This window comes from Rhyacophila brunnea, unplaced genomic scaffold (assembly GCF_057557595.1).
Source record: "Rhyacophila brunnea isolate RB1 unplaced genomic scaffold, BYU_Rbru_1.0 scaffold_6, whole genome shotgun sequence".
Lineage (NCBI taxonomy): Eukaryota > Metazoa > Arthropoda > Insecta > Trichoptera > Rhyacophilidae > Rhyacophila > Rhyacophila brunnea.
In genome coordinates, this window is record NW_028233276.1 from 23,695,060 (window position 1) to 23,714,843 (window position 19,784).

The 19,784-nt window shown below is 32.7% G+C and overlaps 2 protein-coding genes across 5 annotated transcripts; one reads left to right on the forward strand and one right to left on the reverse strand.

Moving 5' to 3' along the window:
* Positions 1 to 9,372: 9,372 nt before the first annotated feature.
* LOC147065429 (uncharacterized) lies at positions 9,373 to 11,318 on the reverse strand. The gene is made up of 3 exons (XM_085957313.1): positions 11,132 to 11,318; positions 10,782 to 10,925; positions 9,373 to 10,214 (listed from the first exon to the last, which is right to left on the reverse strand). Exons 1-3 carry the CDS (start codon positions 11,162 to 11,164, stop codon positions 10,065 to 10,067), a joined length of 327 nt encoding a protein of 108 aa, XP_085813439.1. The 5' UTR covers positions 11,165 to 11,318; the 3' UTR covers positions 9,373 to 10,064.
* Positions 11,319 to 11,692: 374 nt separating this feature from the next.
* On the forward strand, positions 11,693 to 19,434 carry LOC147065430 (putative glutathione-specific gamma-glutamylcyclotransferase 2). Of its 4 annotated transcripts, none has more exons than XM_085957056.1 (3): positions 11,693 to 11,977; positions 14,103 to 14,358; positions 16,848 to 19,434. In XM_085957056.1, the coding sequence occupies exons 1-3, from the start codon at positions 11,843 to 11,845 to the stop codon at positions 17,051 to 17,053; spliced, it is 597 nt and encodes a 198-aa protein (XP_085813182.1). In that variant the 5' UTR covers positions 11,693 to 11,842; the 3' UTR covers positions 17,054 to 19,434. The 4 variants fall into 4 exon arrangements, 3 of the variants coding, with proteins under 3 accessions (XP_085813182.1, XP_085813183.1, XP_085813184.1); XM_085957057.1 differs by having other exon boundaries at positions 14,103 to 14,349; XM_085957058.1 differs by having other exon boundaries at positions 14,103 to 14,289.
* The last annotated feature ends 350 nt before the right edge of the window (positions 19,435 to 19,784 follow it).

The following is a 19,784-nucleotide window of genomic DNA, read 5'->3' on the forward strand; positions in this document are numbered from 1 at the left end:
TATCTAGCTCAGACGGTCAACATATTTTTTCTACGAGACGGAGCGATAATTTTACAAATTTCACGAGCCGGAACGGTGCTCCGGTGCGTTCCGTTCCATTTCGAGCCCTGGTAGGACCACATTTATTTATTTTGAATATCTATCAACAGGTATTAAGTAGAAATAATGTACTTATTTCAAAATTGGAAAATAGAGACAAAAAATATTACTTACTGTCTTATGCGTTATACTTATTACCTACATATCTAAAAATTCTCGTTACCATTTCAATATATTAATATGCCTACTTGTTTTATAATATTATTATCTAATATTATTGTTTTATAATTATAACTGGGATTCAAGAGTTCTAGCAAGACGTAACGTATGCACGTAAGTACTACGTACTGTCTTTCTTGTATTTTGCTTATTTCATTAAAAAATGTAAAATAGTTGACTTGTAGACAAAATCGATGGATTAAATTATTAAATGTTTCATTTAGTTACCTACTTATCCAAGTAAAACAATAATATGCCGGGTATTATCAATAAATAAGAATTTCTCATAATTGGATGCGACATAAAGGATTGTAAAGGCACCTTATCTACATATTATTATTTGTTAGTTTTACGTTGAACAATTTAATTGAAGGCACGTGGGGAAAATTTTCTAGCACTGAAGTAGGTACTGTGAAAACGTGTGACATTAGGTAGTATTTGGGAGGAACGCGTTTCATGTATAATTTACAATAATTATTACCGTAATAATAATATATATGTTACACAGAATGCGTGAAATCGCGTATTACATGGAATCGGCAATTTTTTTCCTATTTCATGAAAAATGCAAGCCCATTGCCTTATTCGTGAATTAGGCAAATTATCTGCCGAGTGTGTGAATTCGGCAGGGTATGACATGACTGTAGAAAAGGTAAATTTAATACGGATGGTTTTATTAGTTATAATTGGACATAATATAATTAAATTTAAACATAACATTAGGTTAGGTTGGGTTGGGTTAGGTTTTGTACTTAATTCTGAATTCAACTGAATATCCATTTTGAGGTTAGTCAACAACTGTCAACAAACTATCAAATCATACTATCACAAACAAACAATCGACCATTGCACGATTGATACCCAAGCATGAATCAAATCGCGAAAATACATTTTAATAAAATTCTTCCGATATCATATTATAGTTGTAGATTTTTTTGGGCATAGTAAATGGAAATGGACGTCATTGTAGTTATTGATTGGTATATTTAATCAATGACATTTGACACAATATTTGGTTAGTTTGATTAGTTGCAAAAAACACTACCGGAGCACCATTATCTATTTTGACCAATGCACGAGCATTTGACACATTTGGTTTAGTTGCAGAAAACACCACCAGAGCACCACTATCTAATTTGCCTAATGCATGAACTAGCACATGAAAGACTGCAGAATTCACGCACTCGGCAGATATTTTGCTCAATTCATAAAACGGGCTTGCATTTTTCATGAAATATGAAAAAAATTGCCGATTTCATGTAATACGCAATTTCACAAATTCGGCATAACATAATATATTATATCTACCAACATAGAGATTGTATAAAGCTATTGATTGAGTATTGTCATAAGTATTTACGTACCTATGTAAGTTGTCTATTATTTTATTAATAACAATGTTAAAATTTTATAATCATGCCAAAAAATGCAGCGCCTACTAGACAGAGACCGCCCGTCATTAATTTATCGGCGCGCAAGTGCTAAAAATTTGCGTGAGCCGACAATCTATTCGAAAAGTTTTTAATTAAATTTGATAATACGCTCCAAATTACTGAAATGACAGGTTAATTAACAATTGTGTAAGGGAGTTTAATTTAAAAAGTAGTTGATACCTAGCAGTGGCAACTACGGGTACTTATTGTAACCAGTGGCGGTTTTAGGGATTTGGAGGCCCGAAGCACTGATTGATTTTCTGTATGATGTGTCAGCTATTCACCATCCAGTTAATATTGAAGAAGATGACAGTGATGATACATAATAATATTGGTGGTTTATTTTTGTGAGCAAGTATCTTTTCTGTGGGTTATATTTAATAGCCTTTTTGATGATAGTTGCAGGGATTGTGTTATGCTTTCAATAATGTGTTATATTCAATTTGTTATTTAATAATTGTGACTAATAATAGAACTGTTTCGAGAGCCCCATTAAAATCTTCTAATGAATCGATTGCTTAATCTGTGTCAAAGAAAATTGCCGGTGAAGGTCTCTTATTGTTTTCTTATCGAATCGAATTTGCGACGTCTGTGAACCTCCACCTCCTGACAGTATCTGGATACAGAGAGTCAACTAATTAATACACCAGGCAATAGCAGCTGTTTACACTGGAGATACTGAGACACATAGTGTCTGCTGTTGAATTCGCAGTAATAATTTTGTGTAGGTATCGTTTTTGATACCGACAAATTTATTTATGCACTGCAAAATTTGCTCATGTGGGACAACAATGTACCTCAATATTCTGATCTTAATATTTTATTAGTTCATTTATAAAATTATAATACTCGTATTAAGTAATTCTTCTGATGAAATAATATTCTCACGTCAATTTCTCTGGAGTCTTTTTCTTGATGAAATACTACGTCGCAGCTTGTGTCCATCTTCATAATAATGACATTGCACATTGTTCATTATAGTGCGAAAACATCTTCTTGGCTACGCGTTAAAACTGTGAACTAACATGCTCCGCCCATTTTTAACAGCACTTCCATTATAAACTAACAAGCTCCTCCCATTTAGTAAACAACAGCGCCTAGAAGCGTAGCCAAGAAGATGTTTTCGCACAGTAGATCTTCATATTATATACGCGACATTCGGATATGTGACGCATAGGGCCAAGGCACACGGCAACGCAGTCGATGTTGCGTCAACGCTGGTTTTACATGGATCGATGTATCCAATAATTGGAAAGGTTTTGATTGATTCCAATAATAAAACAGGTACCTTGTTATATGCAAAATCGGTCGGATGGGACCGTTGAGAGAATATAAATATTTGTGAAAGACGGTGACCTGTGAAATATCTAACATTAAATAGGAAAAATAAAACTTTTGACCGCTCACTAAATTCGACCGCCCTCGTGCAATGCACATCTTGGCCATATGAACGGGGCGAGCCTGGTGGTAATTAAAAAAGGTGATTTAATAATTGTATACCTACTTCATATATTAAAAAATGTATATATTATTCTTTATTTCTTTAACCATGTGCGAACCAATGCGGGATGTGACATCAACGTTATGTGCACGTTTCTGCCTTTGAGTCGAAATTCTTGAGAAAATGATTTTTTTACACAGAGAGATTAAGTTTGATCAAGGTAGCAAATTGTTTCCTTTGGGGTCGTGAACACCGACTTTTGTAATGATGTTCATTACCCGGGCAAGCCGACAATCTCTCACGGAGAAAAGTCTTCATAATTAGACATCGAATTTCGGGACATTATAATTTAATATAGGGTTTTTTCTTTCTTTCAAGAAAACCGACCGCTGAAGAGTAACATAAAATTGGCACCGCGGACCTTGGTACCCACCCCTATCGTACGCATGTCCGCTACATTAGAAGTCGTGCGAAAAAACGAATTTGTTGTCTATAATTCAGCATAATTTTGTGACATAATTTCATCAAAATATATTTTTATTTTTTAATAACGCTATCCCCCTGCGTCACACCCCCTCCCATACATGGACGACTCCTTACTGATCTACCCAATACCCATATAAGTATATATAAGCAGTGTTGCCATCTTTTCAAAGTGGAATTATAGTACAGCCTCCAAATTATTGTATTTGGGGGAAAAATATAGTACGCGTTATCGTCTCTGTTGAAAATGTATAGGTTTTTTGTTTCTCAGAAAAAAATAACGGAGAATCTGAGACACTCCGAGACCCGTTTTTATTTAGGTAGGTAGGTACTTACCTCTTCCGATAAAAATGCTCACCGAAGAATTCAAAAAATTTCATTTTCACAAAGTCAAGGGAGTTTTTTACGTTTTTCGAGCAATTTTTTTTCCAAGTTCTCCAAATCTTCTTATATTGCGAAATTATAGTACTTTGCACCAATTTATCGAATGAAAATATCGAAATTTTAGTAGGTACCTACTCTTTACATATTTTTTCCGATATTCAAAATTATTATTTTGGGCGTACTATACCTGTTTTATATCGTACAACGTACATAGTACGCGGACCAAAATTATAGTACAAATAATTATAGTACGGTTGACAACACTATAAATCTAAGATATTTTATGAGGGTGAGTCGTTAATATTTTCTGAGGTACCTATCTAATTGGGCATATAAATGAGTAGGATAACAGACACGTATGACTGATGGCATAATATGGCTCGGTAGGCGCATAAAATAATTATTATCAATTGCCACGTGCCGTCTTGAAAGAAAATTGCTCGTGGGCTGATGGATGTGGAATGGCCGATGACCTTCGGCTGTTTAAAATTCACTGCACAACTCCGATGGCCAGCCCACACAAGTCGAACTGCGAATGTAGGAATAACGGCAACATAGCCTTGCAAAAGATCAATTCAGTGGCAACGAATTAATTTGTAAGTAATTAATTAAGTAGGTAATACCTATACAGTATATAATTATAAAATCCAAGTTTAAAAAATGAGCCGCGTTATTTATTTACACACCAAGACAGGCGGTTCGGTCCGGACCCCCCGGAACCGGAAAAAACACAAATGATTTAGGCAAATGGCATATCAGTTGTTCTTCTTCTTCTTTGTCAGAACCTCATGATTGAGGATCGTGACCCGGATGATTTGATTGTCAAAAATGCCGTCTCAACAATTGTTCCCACTCCTCTCGGCATTTTATGATACACAAGGCCTGTGGCCACTTGGAAACCCATGGCACACATAAATTGGTACAACTATCTGGGGCATCCACCGTTTCTAAAGTCATGGGCATTCGATAGCCACGTGTGGATGTGACAATTCGCGATAACACGTAGGTGAACACCCTTAGTTATACCTGTAGGTGACGAGATTATTGCCAGACTCAAAATGTGGAGTGTCTGGGTATGAAGAATGTACGTGAAAAAGTGCTGTATTCGGCATAGTAAATGTGGAAGTCAGTGACACCAGCTAGGTTTTATACTATTTACTAGACTTATTATAGATATAGATCAATAAAAAATATTATGGATATTTTTTTTAAATGGTACAATTTTTCAGCGGTTCAAAAAAGATGCCGACAAAATATAACCTTCAAATAAAATTTTATTTTTTTAAATATACAAGCAAACCCAGAGCATAGATCGATTGAAAATGAGATGACCTTTAGTATGAAATTTTCGCAGACTGTAGAGTAGTATGACAAAGTACCCCAATCGAAAGAAGGAAAATAAATGTCAAAACGATGAGATAGCATAGTGCGGACAACACACAAGGACATTAAAGGTCCTATGAGATAACACGCAACCAATGACCACTTGTGGGTGCGACCGGTCACAGCAACTCGTCGATGGACATTCCACCAGAGCTGCAGGCAGTGGTGGCTCTAGCATTTTTTAGTAAGTGGGGTCAGTTGGCGTGAAATATCTAATAAGTAGGTACCTACCTAAACCATTCGGAGTTAAATGCTTTTTCTTGTTTTGATTAGTTCATACACAATAACTAAATCACTAGGTTGGTGAGGTCCTTATCGTATCACTTCTAGTTTATCTTCAAATGTCAATGTACTGAACTTATATTTCAATAAAATAATCCACCTCATTCATCATAATACCTAATAAATTATTTATCAAAATTATTTTACTAACATGTAATTCAACTATACACAACTAGTAGTTACTTTAAATAATTAATACTTAGGTAATACAAATTAATACTGTTTTACAATTAACTGAAATAGCAAATTCCTTTTGTTATTATCATTCAAGATATTATAAATTATTATATTATTATGTATGTATTAACAAATATAATTTAAAACTTATTTAAGTAGCTATACTAGAGGAGACTCACTTACTGGCAAACTAACTAATAAACTAAACCGGCGGGTCACAGGACATGAATTTACAGTCAACGGACAAGATAACTTCATAATATATTATAATAATAATACGGGTATTAATCTGGGTATGGGAAATATTCTCGGGAAAGTGTAAGGGTGCGGTATTGATTTTTATTCTAAATGGAACCCCCCCGGACCATTTTTCTATGTGAAGGTAATCACCACTTGGACCTGCTGTTAATTTAAAAATTCGGTGGAACCATGAGTTAGTCTAAAAAAATGTTTCGGATGGAAGGATAAAAAGGCTCGCGACCGTTTTATTGGGAGTGTGCTTTTAATTTCACACAATATACAATTTGAATTTAAGTTTCATTTGTTAACGTTAACAACATATTAATGTGATATTTTTTTTTTTTTTAATTATTAATAACCATGTCCTTGCTTTTTCGTACAAGGTGGTTGTTAGTAATTTTGAACAATCACAAACACCCAGGCTTTGAGAAAAACACATAAATATTATGTGTCCTAACCGGGAATCGAACCCAGGAACTCTCGGGTGGAAGGCAAGCGCCTTACGCACTGCACCACGAGAGCCGCCTATATTAATGTGATTGTGAAATTTCAGCACAAGCAAAAACGTTGCCATTTGACTCCGCGTATGAGTTTTTGGATCAAGATCGACCTTTTATCTCTAGTGATACTAACCATATCAATAACTGCAGAAATGACATTAATCCGGATACATTGAGCCAGAATCTTCAATGTTTGGCTTCAACACATGAACTAAATTATTTGTATGCCCAAAATGAAAGTACAGTACAAGGCTCTAGCTCTGATGACTCTGTCATTGACCCGTCATATATTCCTCCATGCCATATTATAACTGACACTATATCACCAGGTTCGGAACATAATGAAATTGAAGTAATAGTTTCACAAAAGTCTCCGCAATCATCAAAAAAAGACACAAGAAGTATATGTGAAGAAAGAAAACGCAAAAGGAACAATGGCCAAGAATACCATTCATAGGCTGGGAAGTTAATTAGAAAACGTATTCAACTCATTTTATCTAAACGCAGAATGTTGTACCAATCAATAGAAAGTCATCGCATCAAGCTTTTTGAAGAATATTTGAATCTTACACAGCATGACAAAAGGAGTGCTTACATATCGTCATTAATTTCCATTCAAAATACGGCCATTCACCGACCTAGATTTCAAGATCCCAGTAAGGAAAAATTTAGGTTAAAATCATATAATTATTCTTTGGATATTGAAGATAGTAAAATTAAAGTATGCAAGGGTTGTTTTCCAAAAACGTTTGGTGAAACAGACGATTTTGTTAATCTTGTCGCCACAAAAAAATAAGCAACTGTAGGTGGCACACAAACCACTGACAATCTAGGTCAGCATATCCTTTCAAATAAATGGAGCGATGAATATTTGATGAAAGTTTCTGAACATATAAATAAATTTCCATCTTATGAAAGTCACTATACTCTTGCCATCACATTTAACCATAAAAAAATGTTCGATATGTACAAAGCGGAAACTGAGAATTATGTATCTATTCTCTACAGGGAGGAATTTCACAGACTTCGGAAGTTTATTCGGACCATGATTGAACAAAAGAAAAATATTAGTCAAATTAACCACCCGTACGATTGGTTTCAGCTAGTCAGATCGTGCGGAAATAGATTTGAAGTCGTTGAAATGATACAATCTGAATTTCTAGAATTTTCCAGTTTGTTGAAAGGCCCACTTGTGCTGAGAAAGAAAGATGAATCTGGCAACCCATTTAAGTGGCACAATGCTCGTTGGCTGAAATACCTATATAAAAAAATCGGAATTGTTTATTTCAAACCAAGCCTAGAAGAAGAAGAATCTTTCAAAACACTGTTTAAGACTGCGAGGTGTTCCAGAAAGGATGGAAACAACTGATCTAACTTTTCCTCAGATAACCAACGCTCCTTTACCTATAAGCCAAGAGAAAAAGAATGCCCTTATATCTCTATTTCCGCTAATTCCAACTATATCTCATGACTTTTATCACCAACTGCCCTTCAGGAACATACCTGATATTCATCCAGATTTAGTGAAAACATGAAAACTATAAGAAATATTAATTATATTTAATTTTCAATGATGTATGTATTTTTTGGTGTTTCATTTGTATCTTGGTGGATTTTTGAAGTAAAATTTTGTTTTTTATGTCTCCTGGTTCTTTTTTCTCTCTCATTCTTTATAATAGATTACGTTCCTCTTTGTAATAATTAATTATATTTAATAAATCTGGTATTCCTTGATAAAAATCAAATGTTTTCATTATTAATATGATTTTTTTTAAATGTTCTAATAATTGGCCATAATCACATAAGTCAGCCAAACAAGAAAAAACTCATGTGTATATATACATAAGTCAGCTATTTACTTTATTTTAAATATTTCATATTGTCTTATGAATTCATTACATATAAAATAACTATAAACTGAAAAAAAATTAATTGAATAGCAAAGCTTTCTTGAAAAAAAAAAGATATTCACAAAAAACACTCTCCTGAAAAATGTTGTTTTTTGACTTATGTAGTTTTACACCCCAGCCACAGATTTATTTATAGGAAGGTAAACAAATAAAAGTAAATGGTTATCTTGATAGTATACCTATATACCATATAATTCTTATGCATAAATCGATTCCAGCACAATCATGTGAATTGAGTTGTTAAAAATATAATATTCTATTTATTAGATTTTCATGAATCTGCGTCTGATGTGTATTTACTAATGAGACTCTTGAATTCGAAAGCGTCGCTGCTTTTACGAAATTTGCAGCATTGTAGCTTCATCTACGAAAGCAAAGTTTAGTATAAATAAAGCAGTCATGATTGAATAAAATGAAGCACCAATTATAGGGCCAATTGTAAAATAGATAATACGATTAGACAATAATCAAAATAATTCACTGAATCATAACGAAATACGGAAGAAAACAAGTACCTATGACAATTATCAACAAACGCGGGCTGTCAGTAGCAATCTGTCAAACATCGACTGCCAAATTTAGCAATCGGTTCGCTAAACTTATGGTAGAGGGGCATTAGGTGTTCGGGTTCGGCAATATGATTATGTACAAAAAATCGATGAACGCAATCAGACGTTTCGCACGCCATCTGGCGTAAAATCGCATTCGAAAGTAATGGGTGGATGGGGTATTTATCTGTATAATAAAATTTGCAGAACATCTTCACTGATTATGAAGACTCCCTCCGTGGATGAGTTCTTTTTCAAATAACAGTGTACCTACTTCTTACAATTTTAATATAATAATATTGTTTTGGGAATCGGATAAACAAAATGAGCATATAAACATAACATGAAAATTTTATTGTAGGCAAGTAGACACTACACAATAATTATTTCAGTACACTGTCAATTGGCTTACAAAATATTATTAATCAATGAATTAAAATAATTAGTAATCAATATGAAATAAAAAAAATAGCATATCAGAATCTATACGAATATTATATGAATCAATCTCATTTCTTATAGTTCTGAGTGTACCTACGCAAAACCCAAAATGTTTTTAATATCATTCTATTTATTGTATGGATTGTTTATGTATATCAAAGATATTATTTTGATGAAAATATTTTACTAAAAATAGGTGATGAAAGTATACTACAAATACAATCGCAAAAATGAATTTTCTACACAATATTGTGTTATTGATCTTTGTCTTGGAAAGTACACAAAACAATTGAATTGCATTTACACATACAATAATAATTATTTACTAAATTACCAGCGTAATAAATGAATATTGGAAATATACAACTAATTTAAATGCGCTCAAATAAAGAACAGTATTATAATATGTATAAGATTTCATGGATAAAATTACATTTTTCATACATATTTATGATTGTTGTTCACAAAGATATCTCACTTATGGAAACATAAAATTGCAACACCGGGCCTTATAAAATACAAAGTCGTGATAATTCATTTCCTGCCTGTCTCCTTGACAATACCAAATAAAATATTCATTTTAATCAATCAAGGCCATCGCTGACTTTCTCTCGAAGTTTTCTAAGTCGAGTATTAAGGGTATCCAATTTATTGCCGAGTTGATTGGACGCTTGCTCTACTTCTTCCTCTGCTTCCTTTAGCTTTTGGACCATATAGTCATATTCGTTAGTTACCTAAAACACCAGATTTAATTGTTATTTTTGGTACAAGTCGGTTATGGGGAAGCCAGCGGCAAACACATTTTAAAAATAGCCAATATACTGGATTATTTGTTGGGTTAGTTTAGGTTAGGTTAGGTTTTCATTCATGAATTCATGATTTTTGCCAAAATCGGCTATGACAATTAGCGCGGTTCCCACCTGGCTTCCCCATAACCGACTTATACTTAATTTTTTATAATTATATGGAAATGAAAAAAACACCTTTTAACTCCACAACGGAGCTTGATGGTGACGAAAAAGACTTGCGAGCAATGGGGGTCGATAATTGAATAATAATTGCAGAATACTGAGCTGATAGAATAACAAATGTATGAACCACCAAAAAAGTGGCCCACAACAGTTCCGATGTATCTAAAAAAAATCTTTTACAAGATGTGGTTGTTAACCATTCGCAAATCGTCCAGTGTATAAAAAATACTAAATAATATAACAAACGTTTGTATGCAACGCCCTTACTCAGCAGACAGCTTAATACTGGTAGATATAGGTAGGTAGTCGAAAATAGTCATAAGGTCATACCTTCGGTACAGCATCAAGTAGGTCTGACAGTGACCTATTATTAATTTCATTTATGGAGTCGTTAATTCTTAAACTTTGATCGCCCTCAGAAAGAGTACGCACTTTCCAATCCAACATATCAAATTTGCTATCAACATCCTTAACCTAGAAAGAAAAACAGCAAATTAAAGACGTGTTGGTAAAGTTCATCAAACAACTACCAACGAAGTATAGACTCAATGATTTGGTTAAATTAACATAACGTCTCAAATTTCTTAAAAACGCAAGGGGTGGGTATTTATTGTAGCTAGTCAACATCATTGTATGGATGGAACTTTTAAAATAAATGTCAGTAGTAAAAAAGTTCATACCCATCTTCTAAAATCGTCAACAGCACGATGCATCTTTCAAGTGCTTGTTTTATTGCGGTAACAGATTTAAAAATCTTTGATAACTTAAAAAATATGAACGATAAAGCTGAGATTCTATTCAAAAGTATCAAAAAGAAATAACTTAAATAATAATGTACCTAACTGATTATTGTCAATATTGTTCATTGTTCAAATTTTATCATGATAGATTTCGTAAAGTTGGTAAACTTGCTACCATAGACTAATATATTATGCTTTGACCATAAACTAAAAGTTCTGGGTATTTGAGCCATTTGACGTTTTGGCTGGAAAATAATTATTACGACTTGTAAAAATAGCACGTAGGTACTTTACAAAAAATATAATTCCCAAACTAAAATATCCCAATTAACAATATGACAATAGTTCTTGTGTTTTTCAAGACTCGGTTAGACAAAACTTCATTGATACATAATTTATAATATTGCATAGTCTCAAAATTATTACTTCAAGCGATTTTGACGGGATACAAGCAATGATTATTTTTATAATTCTATCCTTCTATCTATGGTCACTGTGAACTGTCACTTTCCAATTTTCTTTTTCCATGTTTGAGAGGAAAAGTGGAAAATGTAATTCGCTAGCAAAATAATATGAAAAACATAATCTAAATTCTAATAATTTTATCGTCGCTGTCGTGTTTAGTTTGTCATTTCAAGCTTAAATATTACCATGTGGGTATTCGGCTACGGATCGTTAATATGGAAGGTAGACTTTCCATACGAAAGAAAACTGGTTGGATTTATCAAGGGTTATGTTCGTCGATTTTATCAACACAGCATCGATCATCGAGGAGTTCCAGAGATGGTTATGAAAATTCCATGATTGATTTCAATGCTTCATCAAAATGATATTCGCACTATTTTCCGATTTTTCGTTACCGTTAGGTATTTCGACAAATTATTCCATGGACCTCTTACACTTTCTTTTCCTTACCCAGTCATCTACCTACCACCAAATCAAAAAAACTATACGCTAATTTTTATCAATATCTGGAAGAAAATCATAATTAAATCCTTCTTCAACATCTTCCGATTGAACTTAGTATAAAACCATTGAAGATCAAATAGCGCCATTCTGTAATTTAGAATTATGGAATGTGAAATCCATTCGAGTCAACATTGCAAGTGGAAAAAGTGTCATAATATATAATAACACAATATTATCAAAAAACTAAACTGTTATAAATTAATAATGAAAAACTGCCAGATTTTTTTGCTTCTTTGCTTCCTTTATAATATCAACTACTCAAAAACTACAGCGAGCGTGATTAATTATTTGGTAAATATACCGCAGATGCCCGCATGAGCTTTTATATTTCTTTTTTTCGAAAACAGTTTATTGCATGTAGACAACTATATTAAATACCTTTTTCTATCGGCGCAGATGCTTTTCGATCCAATATTGTTAATTTAAAATTTTCATATTTTTTGATGCGTCATTATCACACGCTAAAGTTATATTAGGTTGGGGTAGGTTAGGTTAGGTTTGGTTTGGTATAAAAAGAAAGTTATAAAATTTCATGCTGGCATCTGCGGTATATTTACCAATTATTTTCATAGAATTATAATATTATAAACAATAAAGGTTTAATTAACTGTTTATTTTATTCAACGAATAATTCACAAGATTTAAGAATGTACTATTCTAATTATTGAACATATATAATTTTGAAAAACACTTCTGAGAAAATATATTATAACCAATAGAAAAAATCTTTTTGAAAAAAGTAAGACAACCGGCAGGAATCGAATCTGCATCTCCTGGGTTTACGCCCCAATCCGCGCATTATCCACTATGCTACGAGGTGACATACTAATGATGACAAACTTTAACTAATAGCCTTTTAATACCTGCTCATTAGCGTTCTTCCAAATCAAGCTACTATTGGCGATCGGTTTTTGTTTATTAAATCAAAGTAGGTACCTACTACTTCAATTACTAACCTACGTCACGGATTTCTCCAATATTTTGTGATAGCTGATTTTTTCTTGTGGGTATAATATATATATATCTGAGGTGTTTTCAAGTTATGTATAAGTATGTACAATTTTTTACATGTTGGATGGAATGTAAGGGTCGTAACTCAAGGACAAGGTACAATCATTTTTGTTTTTCAAAAAAGTAGATATCATTATAATCTTCCATTATATTATTCATAAATATAATTATTATAAATTTTAATACTTAGTGAAATTTTTAGCTTACCACTGAATATAATATCAATATAAATGATAAATGACCTATGTATGTAATCTCCCAATGAAATGTTTCTTATATTTTTTAACAACACAACAGCCCATGAGACCCAATTACAGTAGTGTAGTAATAGCAGTGAAACAATCACAGAAATACCTACACAAGCTTTGCGAAAATCACATAGACGCATTGTGACCTCATTGGGAATTGAACCTACGCATTTATTCTATACACAAGACTGGTTTCCGCCGCTACGGTAGGTTTGTATCGAAGCATTAGTACTAATTGTAACAATTACAATAAGTTAGCTGTCTAAACAGTCAAAACTGTCGCTCTAAAATGTATCATAGCCAAGAGAGGTGCTGTTAAAACATAGCACTTATTGTAATTGTTACAATAAGTGCTATTACTTTGATACAAACCTACCCTAGATGGCGGCCGAAAGCAGTCTTGTGTATAGAATAGATGCGCTGGAGTCCTTGATGTGAAACAATTGTCTTTCGTATTGGACTACGATGGCCACCTTTTGTGATGTTACGATTACATAGTGAGGGTTATAATTACATGCTTGCTTATGAACAGTGGTTATCAGCCATTCGCATGACTGAAAAAACAACATGTAACTCTCACCGGAAATGGGAAGCAAACCCTCACTTGACTTCTGTGACAAGCGCTCTACCTATATAATAATATCAAGTTAAATAAGCTTTCTTTTGTTGTTGTTCTTTTGCAGCCCGGTAGAGTGGTGACTCTTTTGCCAGCACCGGATGATGAGAGCGTATGGGGAGTTGCTTACAAGATTAAAGACGATGATAAAGAAAACGTCCTTGATCATTTGGACTTCCGAGAAAAGAATGGATACATCAAAGAGAAGGTTTTATTTCATCCAGTCGTGAGTGAAGGCAGCTGTGTAGACCAGGGTGAAAAGCCATTCCAGCTCACAATATATGTTGCTACCCCAAATAACGTATCTTTCGCAGGTTTGGAACGTACATACCTTCTTTTAATATGAACTGCATTTCATAGACTGCACAAGCTCCGAATTAAAAATCTTATTCTATCAAATCTTGTAAATTCTGATAAAAACTCAATACTACATAATATCTTTAAGTGAATATACAATCAATTTATTATATTTAGACCATTCTGAGGATGGGCTCATAACCAGAAACAGCTGTCATACATAAATAAACAACTCATATATTGTGAAATCAACAAAAACATAATTCTCCCACGTAATATCAGTTAAATTAATATATTTCACGAAATTACTTTATTTTTATGATATTAGGGGGGGGTATATTTTTTTGCAGGGTGGGACTGAATTTGACTACTGCTTTTACACTACTTTAGAAATAATTAACTATTTCTTTTATTCAACGAATAATTCACAAGATTTAAGAATGTACCATTCTGATTATTGAACATACATAATTTTGAATTAATTTTAATTTTTGTGGCTTACTTTTTTCAAAAAGATTTTTTCTATTGGTTATAATATATTTTCTCAGAAAGTGTTTTTCAAAATTATGTATGTACTTTAGAAATATTTTAAGTTGTATAGATGGACCAATATAAAATCATGCTTATCAAAAAATTACAAACAGCAGTATTGAAATTTTTGCATGATACGTATAGTGTTGAAATAAGAATACTGTTGATATTAGTTTTGTCTATAATTCAGAAAATTTAAAAAAGAATATGTAAGAAGTAGTATTTCACAAAGGCACCACATTACTCTCACTCATTAGCCAACTTGTACCAGTCAATCATATCCTATTATCTATTTGTCGACAAACGACAAACAGCAAGAAAAACTCCCTCTATTACGGACCAACTCAATAAGCTTCTCAGTCGTCTGTGCGTAGTGAAAAATACGCAATCGACTGCGTCATCGAAATTCACAACCAAATGTTTTGTTGCAAATTCACATCCTAGGCACAAGACAGTCGCTCAAGTTTGCTCTTTCCCGTAAGCCGATACGAGCGACATAGGTTGAGCGATGCGAAACATTCGCAGCTGCAAATAAAATGCAACGATGAGTGGCTACCTTTAAACCTTCTTCTTTGATACCACAGCCCAGGTTGGGCAATGGCCACCTCAAATGGACTACTCCACTCTCCTTCTCCAGTCGATCAAGTCTCTTAGTAGTCCATCAAGCCATCAAAGTTTTGGTGTTCCCACATTACATTTTCTTTCTGGACCAACAAACATGAGACACTTTGTTAGTGCACTGTGTTCATCCATACGTAACAGGCCCATTGTAGACGTTGGGTTTTGATAAATCTGAGGACACAAGGCTCATCAATGAGCTTGTAGAGCTCACAATTATAATGATGTTGCCAGAAGCCATCCTCACAGATTGAGTGAAAGATCTTTCTAAAAATTTCGTCCGCAAACATCTGTAGTTTCACTCCCAGCAGACCACTGACAGAGTTAATGTCAACATTATTTCATTTCAAGTTGTTTTTCTTTCATTTTTTATTATTGGTTTATAATTATCTCCACTAGAATATGCCATTGTAACATTATTCAACAGTGTCATTATATTATCGTAGTAGGGAAATAAAATTGACAATAAATTGATTTGTGTTTAAGTAAATGCAATAATTGATGATGCGAAGTAATTAGTGCAATTTGAATACACTCTCATGATTGAATATCTACAATGGAACCTCAATTTTATGTGCCCAGAATTCACGTTTTCATGTTATTTGTGTCTAGTTTCTGCACTCCCGCTATATTTTAATACATTACAATGCTGTTCGTGGATGATTTTTTTGCTTTAGCAAGTGTGGGGCACAAGGTATTTTGGCTCGAATATTACAATCGCATTTTTCATTCTAATTGTTGACACCATTTTTATGTTTTGTTTGCACATTCGCAGACACAACTTCTATAGACGTCATATTTCGTGAGATGTGATATGACAGAACGTCCATAGACGTCCTGTACTGTGGAACGGAATACGACATGACGTTTATAGAAGTCGTATTTTGGATTAAAACAATATGGTCCCTGCTACTTGTGTCATAGTGCGAACATATTTCCATTAGATAGTGTTGTATCTTAAGACGTAACTCATTTCTATATACCTAAATCGAAAATTTAAAAAATAAATATTTTAATATGTGTCATATCACTAACATGTGACCGTGAATGTGTTAAATAATTCAAGTTATTTTCAAAAAATTAAAATCTTCACATCAGTTTATAATATTGAATGAGTTTTATAAATAAACAAGCTAAAAATATGCACCAAACTAATTTGAATGATTTTTGAATAATTTCCCCATTTAAATTTTCCCGCTATTAAGTATTACGTAAAATCGGAATTTCACTATCTTACTAATAAAATTGTTTTCAACACATTATGGTAGTATCGTGCAAATAATTCATTGCCATCCATATAAGCAGAATACTAATGATAATAAATAGATGAAATATATAAATGGCTAATACTTTGTGTCTCCGATAGGTGAAGCTGATATCGATCAAATCGCCCGGCAAGTAATCCATTGCGTTGGACCCAGCGGATCGAATAAAGAATACCTCTACCAACTTGCGTCAGCTATGCGAGTCATCGCTCCCGGTATCGAGGATGATCATCTATTTAGTCTTGAGACGGCTGTCAAAACATTGGAGAATAATAATTCTACGCAAATGGAAGAAACAAAAGTTTGATGATGGGAGAATTTAGCTCAATTTTTTAAAATTAATATTTATTATGTAGCATCTGTGATGATTATTTAACGAATTTATATTATGATAAAAACACACTTCCTATATTATGATTCTATTTGTGGTAATTTTCAACTTTTTTTGGTTGGCGAAACCTTTAGAGCATTTTGTAAATTAATGATGACGCCCATTAAGATCAAGAGGGGTAAATTACAAAAGAAACGTGTAAATCAGTAAGCAATTATATACCAACGTAAATTGCGACCATAAGCAGACTCAAATTTCCGCCCCTCACTACCGCGAGTGTTATGTAATATTATTGCCTTCTGCGTTTTATTATTTCTGCATCACTAAATCAAATGGATTCATACATACAAACAAATTTATTAAAATTCTGATATACACAAACATTCTAAAAAATTTAGTGCCACGTAATCTACTTACAAAAGTTGTATCATTCGCATTCCTTCCCCGATTTGCCGCCGGTTTATAATGTGCTGCCTCTAGATTAATAAAGTATACACTACCTTCTTGTACTGGACGTCTCTGGTAGTGGTCCATAAATTATAATTAACTAATACTTTTCGACACTCATTACTGACCACCCAATTCCTCAAATTTTATTCATTTATCCATTGTTGCCACAAAATTTAGTCTCCTAATTAAAACTATCGTTAGATAGGTAGTTCAATGATGCATTTGATGCTAATAATATTTTCAAAACACTACATTGTTTATAAATAGGTCATGAAACACCTTTATTTCCATAAAAAACTTACTATAAATTCTTGTGGAACCCCTGGCATTACTCACATAGCCCAAGGGTTTTGCAGAATTCCGGTTGGAAATCATTGTATTACTGTATCTGAAAAAAGTATGTTAACAAAATTCAATAAGTATGTAATATCTAACTGAAGCTGACATTTTTATTACACATCAATATAATCTCATCAGAATTTAAAGCAGACAACATCTATATCATTTAATGCCAGCGTTATCTTTGTTATTGCATGATAGTATTATTTATCTTCATCATTTTGTTTGTGAGCTGAATGTACATATTATTAGCAATACATAATATATTGTAAAATTTTACATATTATATTTCTGCTTACAAAGAGAAAAAAATTATATGTATTTTGGGAAATATTGTAACTAAGCAATATAATATGAAATTCAAAGTCATTAATTAATTGAGACATATCAATTGGAATCAATTTATTGTGTCCTATTTATTTTAAATATACAACAAAATTATTCTTTGTTAATTTATTCTAATATTAGCGTAATTCCATGTAAATAACATGTACTTTATTTTATCTTGTACATTTTATAGTGAAGAATACATTAGAACCCTTACACACTATCGACCAATTGCCGGCAACCAGTAGACATGAAAGGTAGTCATCATTTATGCATGCGGTTTTTGATTGCTGGCAACAATGGTTGCCAGAGGACAGTCATCAGTGCGTAAGATGACTTGTATTATACAATTATCTATGAACCACAACAATTCATCCATAAAATATTTATCTAGGTGGCAAATAATATGTTGAAAATTTATTTATGTAAGATGAGAGAAACATAAGATAATGCATTGACTTCTATGAACGTGCCTTTTTACTTTATAACAAGAAACCATGAACTCATTTTTAAACTATAATTATTATAATAAATCTTTTATTTTATATTTTATTAGCCATGAAATCATTCCAATTTCTGACCGAATAAGAATATAATGTTCATTTTAAAATGTCCTATTATTTCAAAGTAATCTTGGTAAAATACATGCCACTTAATAGACATAGTACAGGGGTAGTGGACCCTTTTTAAGGAATTTAAGGAATATCGTCCAGCATGAAAGTCAACTCATCTTTTAGATCTTCTGGTTAATAATTTCCACCAGCGAATTTATGAAATTCTGTACATCTGCTAATCAATACAATTCAAGTTATGTAAAAATGAAAACTCGATATTTTCTTTCTGGTTCTTTTCCCACAAATTGTAGGATGTCGTGTATGCCAGGTTTTATATACATAGTTGTACAATTATTGTTTCGCGTGCCAACAGAATTCTTCTGCATTCCACAAATGTTCCAGTGGCATAGGTTCGCCCTCCCTGTCTTAGCATGTAAATATTTATATTAAACCAGAATTATGAAAGAGATAATTGTACTCCTCTTCGGCAGTGGATTGGTGATGTACTTAATGATTGTTATTATAATAAATTATTGTGTATCTTTATTAAAATCTATGATAAGGATTATTTTAGGATTTTCATATCTCAAAATAATAATGTGATATCATTTCTGCAATCATTATGTGATGTGTTTGATCAATTGTTTTATGTAAACACCATTTTAAAAGTATATAAATTAATAGAGTATTATCAAAATCGAAATGGTTTTATTCTTACTGATTTCCATATACAAAAATAAATAAGTATTACATATTATTATGTACATAACTTAACAAATGTGAATTTGTTAAAATATTATTTGACATCTGGAATACAAAATATTTTAATTAATATAATATCACAATACCAATTACTTGTCAAAAATTCAATGTAAAGAGAGCATTCATTTTAAACGAAACCTTTAGAAAGAAACGATTCAAACATTGTTAAATATGTACAATCCTAATCTAGAAAATTAGAATACTTATGAAAGCATATAACTAAATTTATATGTAAGGGGCCGTCCATATATGACATTACTCTCTAGAGGGGGGGT

Excerpts from the sequence above, each read along its gene's own strand:
- LOC147065429 (XM_085957313.1), bottom strand. The coding sequence starts at position 11,164 with ATGCATCGTGCTGTTGACGATTTTAGAAGATGG. Across the intron at positions 10,926-11,131 it reads TTGACGATTTTAGAAGATGG|GTTAAGGATGTTGATAGCAA; the intron begins GTATGAACTTTT and ends TTTTCTTTCTAG. Across the intron at positions 10,215-10,781 it reads TACTTGATGCTGTACCGAAG|GTAACTAACGAATATGACTA; the intron begins GTATGACCTTAT and ends CTGGTGTTTTAG.
- LOC147065430 (XM_085957056.1), top strand. The coding sequence starts at position 11,843 with ATGTGGGTATTCGGCTACGGATCGTTAATATGGAAGGTAGACTTTCCA. Across the intron at positions 11,978-14,102 it reads ATCGAGGAGTTCCAGAGATG|CCCGGTAGAGTGGTGACTCT; the intron begins GTTATGAAAATT and ends GTTCTTTTGCAG. Across the intron at positions 14,359-16,847 it reads ATCTTTCGCAGGTTTGGAAC|GTGAAGCTGATATCGATCAA; the intron begins GTACATACCTTC and ends TGTCTCCGATAG.